Source organism: Aptenodytes patagonicus, chromosome W, assembly GCF_965638725.1.
Source record: "Aptenodytes patagonicus chromosome W, bAptPat1.pri.cur, whole genome shotgun sequence".
NCBI classification, from domain to species: domain Eukaryota; kingdom Metazoa; phylum Chordata; class Aves; order Sphenisciformes; family Spheniscidae; genus Aptenodytes; species Aptenodytes patagonicus.
The window spans coordinates 43,215,326-43,229,155 of record NC_134981.1 but is presented as its reverse complement, the minus strand read 5'-3'; the positions used below and the strand labels follow the sequence as shown (position 1 = coordinate 43,229,155).

At 41.1% G+C, this 13,830-nt stretch overlaps 1 protein-coding gene across 1 annotated transcript in view; it reads left to right on the top strand.

Moving 5' to 3' along the window:
• LOC143172075 (small conductance calcium-activated potassium channel protein 2-like) overlaps positions 1-13,830 on the top strand; it is a 147,984-nt gene that overhangs the window by 70,441 nt on the left and 63,713 nt on the right. Inside the window, 1 exon segment of the mRNA XM_076361317.1 lies at positions 2,579-2,720. Within this exon segment, the coding sequence (XP_076217432.1) occupies positions 2,579-2,720 (142 nt within the window).

Below are 13,830 nucleotides of genomic sequence, written 5' to 3'. Positions count from 1 at the left end.
AATAGAACAATTTAGTTTGGAATGATCGCTGCAGTCTTTGGCAGTCCAAGAGTTTTTAGGTTTTTGTAACCATTAGGGCATAGGTGAGACTTTGAAGAACAGAATGAAGGTATTTTGCAGATATTTATAGGGAATATATTGCAAGTCAGAGAACAGGGAATTTCCTGAGAGCGTCTTTGTGCTCACTCTGCATTTCTGCTCCATCATTCAGAGTGAGGTCCGGAAAGGAAGAAAACTGAAGTAATTATTTCAGTGGTGGAAAGCAGGTTGCCTGTGGATTTATGAGCTAATTACCTAGTGGCACTCTGTGACCCACTGTGAGACAGTGATTTGGAGACTGGTTAAAATAATACCCTTGAGGATCCAACAGCATAGATAACTAACCTGAGGTTTCACAGCAGCTGCAGGGGTTATTTCAACCTTGAGGCTGCAGTAGCAGCCAGGTAGTCTCTGTTGCAGAGCTACTCTGTGTCTGGGAAGCAAAATTCCATCTACATTAATGTTAGGCCTTTTTTCCTCACAGAGTGAGTGGTAACAGCAGGTTTCATACCTAAAACATGTCCTTATGGCTTCCCAGTTGAGTTGATATACATGTAATGTGAAGACTAGATTATTCATTTAAGCTTGTTTTCTTTAAAGGAAAAAATGAACACATTCCATTAGAATGGTAAAACTAAGACAACAAATAGCACATCAGGAAATTACATTCAGTACTTGACTTTAACACAAAAGGGAGGTTTTTCTTATTTTTAAGGTGAAGATCTTGTGATGACAAGGAATACAGTGGCATACAGTTCTATTTATCTTAAACATGCTGAAGGAGAGTGAAGATCCTAGGTTGTTTAATTCAGCATTCACATGACAGTTCATTATTAGATTACTGATTACAGACTTAAATTTAGGCCAAGGAGATAGAGATCTGCTCTGCTCTCTGCTTGTCCACACATCCATTTCTGCCTTCCATATATGCTTCAGACTGGAGCAACTATAGTAGACTGATGTCTTATACAACTGCAGAGGATCAACAGGACTTGTACCCCCTATGAAAAGATTCTCTTAAAAAACAAGAGGTTTCTGCTATTTTAATAGTAATAACAATACTAAAATATAAAATGGAATTAATATCTGTACTACTTGTGCTATTGTATCTTCTGTTTCTTTACTGTCAATATAATTGTATTTGAGTTTTATATAATCACTTATAAGTGGTTTTACAAAGAAATAACTGTAGATTACAAGAATAGCTTTATTGCCAGTGTATTGGGTGTATATGGCAAGGTTTTGGGAATGGGGGGGACTGCAGGGGTGGCATCTGTGCTGGACACAGCCGGTTCCAGCTGGCTTGGCAATGGACCCACTACAGGCCAAAGCTGAGCCAATCAGCGAAGTTGGTGGTGCCTGTGTGAAAACATATTTAAGAAAGGGCAGAAAATGCTGCATGGGCAGAAAACACTGCATAGGCAGAGGAGAAGAGAAAAAGAGAGTGAGAAACAGCAGTGCGAACACCAAGGTCAGAGAAGGAGAGAGAGAAGGTGCTCCAGGCACCAGAGCAGAGATTCCCCTGCAGCCCGTGGAAGAGACCATGACAGATCAGGTATTCCCCTGCAGCCCATGGAGAGGTCACACACTGGATCAGGGGAAAAGTGCGAGAAGGAAGAAGTGGCAGAGACGAACTGTTATGTTGTTGTGGGTTAACCCCGGTAGACAGATAAGCACCACGCAGTCATTTGCTCACTCCCCCCCCCAGTGGGATGGGGGAAGAGGAAAGGAAGGATAAAAACAAGAAAACTTGGGGGTCAAGATAAAACAAACAAACAATTAATAAGTGAATGATAAGTGGAAGAAGAGGGAAGAAAACAAAACAAGTGATACAAAAGCAATCACTCACCACCTCCCATGGGCAGCCTGATGCCCAGCCAGTTCCCGAGCAAAAGATGGCTAACCCTCTAAAGCCCCTTCTTTTCCCTTTTATTGCTCAGCATGACATTATATGATATGGAATATCTCTTTGGTTAGTTCAGGTCATCTGCCCAGTTGTGTCCCCTCCCAGCCTATTGCGCAACTCCTCCTCCCCCAATCTATTCACTGGGAGGACAGAGTGAGAAACAGAGAAGGCCTTGATGCTGTGCAAACACTGTTCAGCAATAGCTAGAATATTAGTGTGTTATCAGTACTGTTTTGGTAAAAAATCCAAAACACAGCACCATATGAGCTGCTTTGAAGAAAATTAACTCTATCCTAGCCAGGCCTAGTACATATATACTGACTGTAACCCCCATCCCCTCTGCGATGCTTGGGGGGACAGGTAGAAGAGTTGGGAGTGAAGGAGTGAAGTTGAGCCTGGGAAATGGGAGGTTGGAGGGAGGTGATTTTTTAGTTTTTATTTTTGTTTCTCATTACACAAACCTATTTTGTCCCCCCTGTCTTGCTGAGCAGGGAGGTGTGAGTGGCTGGGTCGGTGTTTGGCTGTTAGCCAAGGTCGATCCACCGCACACCAGTTAGTGAGATTTCTTTCTGACAGCACAAAAATTTAACAGAACTTTTCATTATAAAGAAATTGTTTTCTTTTTCTTTTCAGGTACCATGATCAACAGGATGTTACAAGCAACTTCCTTGGAGCAATGTGGTTGATTTCAATAACGTTTCTATCCATTGGATATGGTGACATGGTACCTAATACATACTGTGGGAAAGGAGTCTGTTTACTCACTGGAATCATGGTGAGAGTTTCAGAACTTATTCACTGGATATGAGATTAAGTTTGCTGGAATTAATCCCCAAACTCATGGTAGTCATAACAGAAACATTTATTTGGTAACTTTTAAAGTATATAGGCTTACTTGCACCGTTCCATGGTCTCTCATTCCATGGTAATGGAATGGAAGGCTTTCATCCTCTGTAGGTAGAATGAAGAGCTGCATAATAAAATACAGAGAAGCAATTCCACCCTGATGCCATTCTCAGCTTCAAAATCTCAATAGAGTCTTTCATTAAATGTTAGGATATCACATCTTCTTGACTGTCTTTGGACATGTGTAATTGGACCACTTATAATAACAAATCTACAGTTCCGATATTTGCTTCTTAATGAAGTTACTTGCAGGTGTAGAATTGTGATGGTGGCTAGTCTCCTAAAGCATTTTGCTTGTGCATAGTTTTCTACATTGTTTCTTATAAGTCTAATAACATATGGTCCATAGTTTTCCATTGCTTTAAGTGGATTTATGTAGTGCAGTTTTCATTGTAAGAGTTTTTGTTACCATTGATTTAATTGTTAGACCATACATATTCAGTACATATTTATTAGCTGTACTTCATATCTAATTTCAATTTTTTTTGTATTGTAGCATTTGGTCCAAGTTAGGTAGGGAGTAGGGCAATAAATTATAATGGAAATTTCTGCATATTTACAGTAAATTCGAAGTAAAAAAGCTCCTGATCCTGCCACTTTTATTTGTATCAAGCTCCCATGTAAATTTCCCTGTGAGTGAGAAGTTCAGGATGGGCATCATATATAATATATATGACAGTAAGATCCATTGACCATAAAAGTAATGCAGCTTCAATATCTACCTTCTGTTAAAACAGGTATATTGGGATTATGGCTGAAAACAAATGGTGGCAAGAAGTTTCCCTTTTTGAGCAGGTGTTTTAGTAAATCTGTTGTTTATAAATTATGTATTTTATGTTCAGAGAGTAAAATAGATCAATGCATTTTTGTAGTGTTGAAGACTTTTTTCCAAATGCTTTTTTTTTTATTTTTTAACATCTGACAGGTTTCAGGTCATTGACCTTTACTGAGAAAGACTTCCAGTAAATTTTGGTAGTGTCAAATGCATATCTCTTTAAATACAGAGTTTGCAATCTGGTGAAAATACAGGCGGAAAGCACAGGAATGACTCAGAAGGCTTTTCTAAAGGCTGTTGACTAAACTCATATCTGCTGTCTTCTGGGGTATTTGCCTTTGTTCTTCATTCTGAGCTGGATTTTGATGCCAGATAGAATAAAAAGTGGCCATAAGTTCATTAGGAAAAGAAGAGAACATGCAGCATATATCGCCACAGGGATGTGCAGAACAAGTACAGAACCCTGTTATAATGCTTTCCTTCTTCCCAGACGCTGTTCAGAAATAAGAAGCAAATGCTTCAAGATGCAGATATTAGATCATTATCCCTCCTCATTATCATCTCTGATTACATCCTTGACAACAGATCTCTTGACAACAGCTAAATTCTAGGTTAACTTGCCTTGAATATTTACTCAAAACAAATTGTTCAGGATTCTTGGCATTTTCAGTATGAAAAAAAATTACTGTAACAGAAATCTTAGAGTTTCCAAGCCCTGCAGAAGTGCAATGAAAATGTTAGTATTGATACTAATCATCCACGGGTTTCACACTGCTATTGGGTTTATATTGATGCAAATGACAGCAGCATCTGGACTGGTCTTAAAATTTTAATGGTTTGTGGGTAGGCTGTATGATTTTATTTTGATGAAAACAAGGTAAAAATAAAATAACAGAAACAGTCTCCAGGTTATTGCAAGTTTTTTCTACGCGCTTATGAATGAACCACACAGAAGGTGAAATTCTAAGCTGTATTTGTCATTTTTCTTATGACAGCGCCATTTGGAATCAGGTGTAAAATTATTTACAGCAGCTGTTTCCATTGCTTTAGTGAAAAGCTACAGTACTGGTTAATATATACTGATTACGCACATAGCATTTCTTTTTCACAACTGAAACAAGATCCCTTTGAAAATTAGGTTTGTAAAAGGTACAGATGATATTCACCTTCATGTCTTTGATTGGTTTTTATGATTAAAAATTCTGCAGCTACATTTGAAGCAGTAAGACTCCAAACACTCAGTAGTACTTACATAGTCAGGATGGCATGATAAGTTTGGGATAAATACCTCCAGAGACAGAAAGCATTCTTAACAAAAAAGGGGTCAGGTAGTGTGTGATGGTAGTTAAAACAGTAATGAAAATCTGACCCCTAATTAAATTTTAAAGGACATCAGCAATATGGCTTTGGCAAACTGTCATCTTTGAGAAGAAAATTATGAAGCAAAGTGAGAAATTTGGATGTTGAAATTGCTGCTTTTTTTTTGGTAAAGGATCTGAAAGATATGAAGTGTGAAACAGAACATATTAATGAACATATCCTCCAGCCTAAACTCCAAGACCAAAAAGTTCATAGCTCTTAAATATAATTCTTTAAAAACAGCTATTCTTCTGAAACTTGTACAGTAACTAATTTATGCTTTTTGTGGAAAAGATAAGATCCTAAAAGAACAGACTTACCTATTTCTATTTCAAGATGAATGATTGATAGTCTAATTAAACGACACAGAATAACTGTTGAATGACTATAACAAGTAAAATCAAACCATCTATGTGATTTCAAGAGGAAAAATTTAATTCCCTAGCATCTAAAGTAGCAAGTAGATTACTGTGATCAATACCCAATACCACTGAATTTTTGCGTTTGGATAAGGCCCCTGTTAAAAAGTATAGAAGGGAAAATAAATAGAAATACTTACGAATACATGTTTAAGTTCAGGGAAACATCTGTAAATGACTGGTTACAAGAGTGGTTACACAGACCGCTGAAGAGTTAATATTGGCTTTGCAGAACTGGTGGCCCAAGGAGGGCTCCTTTTGTGTCTTGACCCCATAGAAGGGAGAGCGCCCAGGTATGCCCTGGCTCTCCTCCCACTTTTGCCTCAGGAGCTGGTTTCTGTGGGATGGAAATTGGACTGCTCAGGCTAAAACCTGCATTGTGCTTCTGCCAGGGAAGTAGACTTTATGCAGTCTGCTGATGGCACCAAGTTGTGCTGGCTATTAAAACTGAAGCTATTGCTATCTTGAGACACTGGTTCAAGTGACATGTTTTAAATTCTTCTGGAAAATAGGAAAATCTTTACATATTATTCTGATGATACTAAAAGAAAATAAGCAGTTGAGAATCATTAAGAGTAAGCCAGTAAAGAAGTCTAATTAATGTATTAGAAAAATTAAAATAAGCAAAAAAGAAAACTGTGAACCATTTGTATTCTTGAAAATATAAGGTAAATATTTAAAGAATGTGTTCTGTCATATTGAACAATTTATTTTTGATCTTGCAAAGCACTTAAATATGTGAATCTTTAATGAAAATATTGAAACAGTGCAGTACAGAGTTGGTGGCACTGGTAAATGCAGAGGCTGTTTATATACTGGCAAGAGAAACTGAACTGGGTACCTCTCTAAATCACCTATCAGTGTTTTTCTGATGAGACTTCACTAGGAAGCAGTCTATTCAGACTATGCAGTCTATGCAGACTAGCAGACTATGGACCAGGTAGATGATAAATTGGATAGTAAATGTGCCCTCTGCCTTCTCTATACATTAATTAGGCCTGCAGAGAGTGATTGATGAATAGAAATATGAGTGCCATCTTCTGTATCAGAACAGGATATAGAACAGATGGGGAGACCCACACCATTTTCACCAGGCCATGCAACTTGTCTGAGTTTTGGCTACCCACTGAATATGCAGTGGTTATCAATGCATACCCGCCAGATCTCTCAGTTCTTGGTCAGCAGGCTGAGCTCAGCTACAGGTGGAGCAATTTATTTGTGCTGTTATTAACTTCAGTGGCACCACTTATACATGGATAGTATTTTCACCTACTTAACTATTTTATAGAGTCAGGGCCTTGGAGTGTTTTGCCAATTTTTCCTTGCTTTATGAGGAGTATATAATGAAGATAACAAAAATGTAAAGAAGGGAAGTAGAAATTGGTAGAAGTAAAAGGAGAGGCAATCATGAGAAGCTATGGAAAGATGCATAATTACTGACTGTGGGATGGGAAGAATTGGAATGAATGAATGAAGTATTAAAAATATATGAAGAATATGGAGGATATTGAATAGCTCCTGGTCTAGTATGAGAATAGGGAGTTTGTCTATATTAAAAGTCATTGCATTTGGAACAAATAAGTAGAAGTAAGATAAAATGGATGAGTTACAATTAACTGCTTTATCACAGGATGCACAAAGTAGTTGGCTATAGCTTGAATGAAGATTGCTTTCAATGAAATAGATATCCTGTAGGATTTTCATGTTGGCCTCGCTGTTGCTGAAATTGCAGCTTACATGTTTCTCATTGAAATTAATTCCAAAAAGATCATTAAGCCTATCAAAGAAGCAAAAATATTATGAGGATATTCTTAAAGTTGCATCATAGAGGTGGGCGAGGAGATTAGATGTTTCTTTTGGAAAATTTTTAAGTAGCATCTTTTAACTATCGGATCTGAACCCCACCCATGTAGGTGAATAATTCTTATTGGCGCAGTCACAATGGAGTCAGTGTGTACAATCTAGCCTTCAGAATACTAGCTTTTTAATTCTAAATACTGAATTAAAAATTACTCAGATACAATTTTAAAACTTCTCTTATGGCAATTTTTAAAGTCCGTGCAGAAGTCTGCATTTGGTTTAAAAGAATTGCAGCTCCTTTCCCACACGTGCTAAAAAAGCCACCAGAATGAGGTGTTTATGCTGTATGACAAGAGGAACTTTTCATATAAGGTTAAATTGTGTTGTTTGCTCATGGGGTTTCATCTCAGATCACCCTGGTCTTATCAACAAATATAAAGAAACATGCTGTCTGCATGAGGAACATGGTACCTAGAATAGCATAATTTTGAAACATCTGATTTCTGTTGGTAGCAAAATCTGATCTGTAACATCTTTGAAATTTAATAGTTACTAGATTTTAAGAAAAACAGAAAAAAGCAGATTCTAGCTTCAGAGCTAACATTGGCTCAAGATCTTCTGGGAAGATTCCTAAACAAAAGAAAAAGAAGGTAAACATCAGATCTGAGCAGTGAAATGTGAAAATTATTTTATAGAACCTTCTATGGATAATGTACATAAAGGTCATAAATTATTTTGCATTGTAATGCCCAGAACATTGTGGGATTTTTAGGAAAACTTTTCTTTACACTGTTTAATTCTGTAATTATTTGCAGAAACACAGAATTGTTTATGAAACACAAAAATGTATTTGGAATTATGCTCAAAGCGCTGAAAAGGTATGATTAATACACTGCCTTGTGGGTAGATATGTATGACTGAACTGATAGAAGCAACTCAATTTTCTGTGATAAAAGTAAAAGAATAATAGACTCTATTGCCATTTAAAGGTTTACTTAGAACATTTTGCACATTTATCAAGAATCTATAATATTTTTAGCATTTCTAGTGTCTGGTGGCAAAAGGTCAAAGCAATGTGGTGAATAGTTTTGTCGATGAGAATCTCAAAAATCTAGAACACAGCTCAGTTTTTATTTCCTGAGAGTATAGGAAAATGTGAAAAGCAGATTGCTAGCATTTCAGGTCCACTTCTCAGATATATGGTAGAATATAATTAATTTGATTCTGAGAATTCAATAATAAACATCAGTGACCTCAGGATTCAGAACAGTTTGTGTTTAATCCTTCTAAAACAATACAATCTAACTGGAAAATCTGTCAATAAGAAACATAAAATGGAAAAGACAGTTAAGGATGCTTGAATTATTAGGGATGAAACTATTAAAAGTTGGGCTGGTCAGAATTTCTTTAGCTCTTTTATTATTGTTGTTCCAGCACATCAATTTGCCAAAGTGGAAACTTTTCTCAGGAACACTTATCTCTTCTGTGTTATTTTATGGCTGTGGCTTCTTGGGATGAAATTTCTAATTGAAGTAAAGAAAAGAGAACATATAATGATTAAAATGAAGTTGAGTAGCTACAGAAAGATTGAGCAATCAGTCCCTGAGGCAGTAGTGGTTAATGCAGTAATCTGGAATGTGAGAGAACAGCAGAGGCTTTCTTCTACCTCTATTTGAGTAAAAAAAATCTTCTGGAAGATGTAACCATCTTTTAGAATTAGAAAACAAAACAAAACAAAACGGTCCCTCAGAAGCTCTTCATTTCATCCCAAAAGAATAGGGAAGATTGTCGTGGTTTAATTTCAGTCGGCAACTAAGTACCACGCAGCCGCTCGCTCACTCCCCCCCACCCGGTGGGATGGGGGAGAGAATTGGAAGAGCACACGTTAGAAAAACTCGTGGGTTGAGATAAAAACAGTTTAATAATTGAAATAAAATGATAATAATAATATGATGATAATAATAATAATAATACACAAAGCAAGTGATGCACAGTACAATTGCTCACCACCCGCCGACCAATACCCAGCCAGTCCCCGAGCAGCGGCCCCCCCGGCCAGCTTTCCCCAGTTTATGTACTGAGCATGACGTCCCATGGTATGGAATGTCCCTTTGGTCAGTTTGGCTGTGCCCCCTCCCAGCTTCTTGTGCACCTTCAGCCTTCTCAGTCGGTAGAACATGGGAAGCTGAAAAGTCCTTGGCTAGTGTAAGCATTACCTAGCAACAACTAAAACATCGGTGCGTTATCAACTTTGTTCTCATCCTAAATCCAAAACACTGTACCAGCTACTAGAAAAGAAATTAACTCTATCCCTGCCGAAACCAGGACAATATCCACCCCTTATTCTATACCATCTGCGTCATGCTCAAGTCTCATATTTTCCAGTACATTTTCATTAATCACCACCCCTTTATATATATATATATACACACACACACACACAGAGATATCATTCCCTTCATCTGTGGGCCATCCCTCTAAAATGTTCGGTGAGTTCATTTAGTCCATGACTTCGGGCTCCATCTGTCATAATAATCTTTCAGGGCAGGAAAAATGGAGATGGTATGTGGTGTTGGATTGTTCCATGTTGAAGTCAGTTCTGGTACCATCATCACTGTGCTTTGCTTGGTTTCACTGAAGTTATTCTTCATTAGTCTGGGTGATTCTTATTGTAATAACATTAGTATGGCATATAATATTATTAGTATTATTAGTATATCTGTGTATATTAGTATAACTATTAAAACTATAATTAGTACTTAATATCACATGATTCAGATCATTGGCTATTCTCACCCAAAATCAAATCCCCTTGAGGTACACATAGGACTTCCCCATCCTTCCGCATTATCCACCAAGTGCACCCAGGTCCTTGAGCAAAAGCAATCCCATGGATGGGTCTGCCTCTGCCTGAGGCAGGAATAACCCAGACTGTCTTCCCCAGCATATTTTTTATGTGCACTACAGGGACTTTATTCCCATCTACAGTACGTAAAAGTTCTGACTGGGCAGGGCCTGCTCGATTGGCAGATCCCCTAGTGTTGACTAACCAGGTGGCCTTTGCTAAATGTGTATCCCAATGTTTGAATGTCCCGCCACCCATTGCTCTCAGTGTAGTCTTTAACAGTCCATTATATCGTTTAATTTTCCCGGAGGCTGGTGCATGATAGGGGATGTGATACACCCACTCAATGCCGTGCTCTTTGGCCCAGGTGTCTATGAGGTTGTTTCGGAAATGAGTCCCATTGTCTGACTCAATTCTTTCTGGGGTGCCATGTCGCCATAGGACTTGCTTTTCAAGGCCCAGGATAGTGTTCCGGGCAGTGGCATGGGGCACAGGATATGTTTCCAGCCATCCAGTGGTTGCCTCCACCATTGTAAGCACGTGGCGCTTGCCTTGGCGGGTTTGTGGGAGTGTGATATAATCGATCTGCCAGGCCTCCCCATATTTATATTTCAGCCATCGTCCTCCATACCAGAGAGGCTTTAACCGCTTGGCTTGCTTGATTGCAGCGCATGTTTCGCATTCATGGATAACCTGGGCTATAGTGTCCATGGTCAAGTCCACCCCTCGATCACAAGCCCATCTATATGTTGCATCTCTTCCTTGGTGGCCTGAGGTGTCATGGGCCCACCGAGCTAGAAATAATTCACCCTTATGTTGCCAGTCCAGATCCACCTGTGCCACTTCAATCTTAGCAGCCTGATCTACCTGCTGGTTGTTTTGATGTTCTTCAGTGGCCCGACTCTTAGGTATGTGAGCATCTACGTGACGGACTTTTACAACCAGGTTCTCCACCCGGGCAGCAATATCTTGCCACAATGCGGCAGCCCAGATGGGTTTGCCTCTGCGCTGCCAGTTGCTCTGCTTCCATTGCTGCAACCACCCCCACAGGGCATTTGCCACCATCCCTGAGTCAGTACAGAGACAGAGCACTGGCCACTTTTCTCGGTCAGCAATGTCTAAAGCCAGCTGGATGGCCTTTACTTCTGCAAATTGGCTCGATTCACCTTCTCCTTCAGCAGTTTCTGCCACTTGTCGCATAGGACTCCATACAGCAGCTTTCCACCTCTGATGCTTTCCTAGAATACGACAGGACCCATCAGTGAACAGGGCATATGGCTTCTCATTTTCTGGTAGTTCATTATACATTGGGGCCTCTTCAGCACGCGTCACCTCCTCCTCTGGCGATATTCCAAAATCTTTGCCCTCTGGCCAATCCATGATCACTTCCAGGATTCCTGGGCGACTGGGGTTTCCTATTCGAGCCCGTTGTGTGATCAGTGCGACCCACTTACTCCATGTAGCATCAGTTGCATGATGTGTACAGGGGACCCTACCTCTGAACATCCAGCCTAGCACCGGCAGTCGGGGTGCCAGGAGGAGCTGTGCTTCAGTGCCGATCACTTCTGAAGCAGCTCGAACCCCTTCATAGGCTGCTAATATCTCTTTTTCAGTTGGAGTATAGCGGGCCTCGGATCCTCTGTATCCCCGACTCCAAAACCCTAGGGGTCGACCTCGAGTCTCCCCTGGTGCTTTCTGCCAGAGGCTCCAGGTAGGGCCATTCTCCCTGGCTGCGGTGTAGAGGACATTTTTTACATCTTGTCCTGCCCGGACTGGCCCCAGGGCTACTGCATGAACTATCTCCCGTTTAATTTGTTCAAAAGCTTGTCGTTGCTCAGGGCCCCATTTGAAATCGTTCTTCTTTCGGGTCACTTGATAGAGAGGGTTTACAATCAGACTGTAATTTGGAATGTGCATTCTCCAAAAACCCACGACGCCTAAGAAAGCTTGTGTTTCCTTTTTGCTAGTTGGTGGAGACATGGCTGTTATTTTGTTGATCACATCCATTGGGATCTGACGACGTCCATCTTGCCATTTTATTCCTAAAAATTGGATCTCCTGTGCAGGTCCCTTGACCTCACTTTGCTTTATGGCAAAACCGGCCTTCAGCAGGTTTTGGACTATTTCCTTCCCTTTCTCAAAAACTTCTCCTGCTGTGTTGCCCCACACGGTGATATCATCAATGTACTGCAGGTGTTCTGGAGCTCCACCCTGTTCTAGTGCAGTCTGGATTAGTCCATGGCAAATGGTAGGGCTGTGTTTCCACCCCTGGGGCAGTCGGTTCCAGGTGTACTGAACGCCCCTCCAAGTGAAAGCAAACTGTGGCCTGCACTCCGCTGCCAAAGGGATTGAGAAAAACGCATTAGCAATATCAACTGTGGCATACCACTTGGCTGCCTTTGATTCCAATTCGTATTGAAGTTCTAGCATGTCTGGCACGGCAGCACTCAGCGGTGGCGTGACTTCATTTAGGCCACGATAGTCTACTGTTAGTCTCCACTCTCCATTAGACTTCCGCACTGGCCATATGGGACTGTTAAAGGGTGAGCGGGTCTTGCTGATCACTCCTTGGCTCTCCAGTCGACGAATCAGCTTATGGATGGGAATCAGGGAGTCTCGGTTGGTGCGATATTGCCGCCGGTGCACTGTGGTGGTAGCAATTGGCACTTGTTGGTCTTCGACCTTCAGCAACCCCACAACAGAGGGGTCCTCCGAAAGACCAGGCAAGGTGGACAGCTGTTTAATTTCCTCCATCTCCAAGGCAGCTATACCAAAAGCCCACCGGTACCCTTTTGGGTCCTTGAAATACCCTCTCCTGAGGTAGTCTATGCCAAGGATGCACGGAGCCTCTGGGCCAGTCACAATGGGGTGCTTCTGCCACCCATTCCCCGTTAGGCTTCCTTCGGCTTCCAATACAGTTAGCTGTTGGGATCCCCCCGTCACCCCAGAAATACAGATGGGTTCTGCCCCTATATAGCTTGATGGCATTAGGGTACACTGTGCACCCGTCTCCACTAGAGCCTTATACTTCTGTGGGTCTGACGTGCCAGGCCACCGAATCCACACAGTCCAGTAAACCCGGTTGTCCCTTTCCTCCCCCTGGCTGGAGGCAGGGCCCCTCTAATCCTCATCACAGTACTCATTTCTCATTTCTTGTACGTACGAGTCAGAAGTTTCTTCATTAAGATCAAGAGTAAGATCAGCCCTTCTACTCTGTCTGGGGAACTGCCCGCTGGAAACTGGAGCAGCAATTTTCCTGGAAGAACCTCTTTCTGTGATTGTTTTCCCTTGCAATTCGCGTACCCGTGCCCCTAGGGCTGCAGTAGGTTTCCCATCCCACTTCCTCATGTCCTCTCCGTGGTCACGCAGGTAAAACCATAGGGTGCCCCGTGGTGTGTATCCTTTATATTCTCTCTCTTGAGCAAAAGAACGCTGACTCCTAATAGCCGAGATACTGGTCCGTACAGGTGAGGAGTAGGACCTATCCTCTCTGAGTTGCTGGATCTCCCAGGACAGTTTTTCGGACAGTTTCTCCACAGCCGAGACGATGGAGGAAGAAAGACTTTCCTCGTATTGCCGGAGTTGACTAGCCAATTCATCCACTGTTTGTTCCTCTCCATCTTTCCAGGTTATCACTGCCAATGAATTGGCGTATGACGATGGTGAGCTCCTTATAAACTTCCGCCACATGGGTCGTGTGCACTTGGCTTCGTCTGGATCTTTGGATAGTTGTTCATTGTTCAGGTCATCATAAATCACCTCCAGCACAGCTAATTCTCTC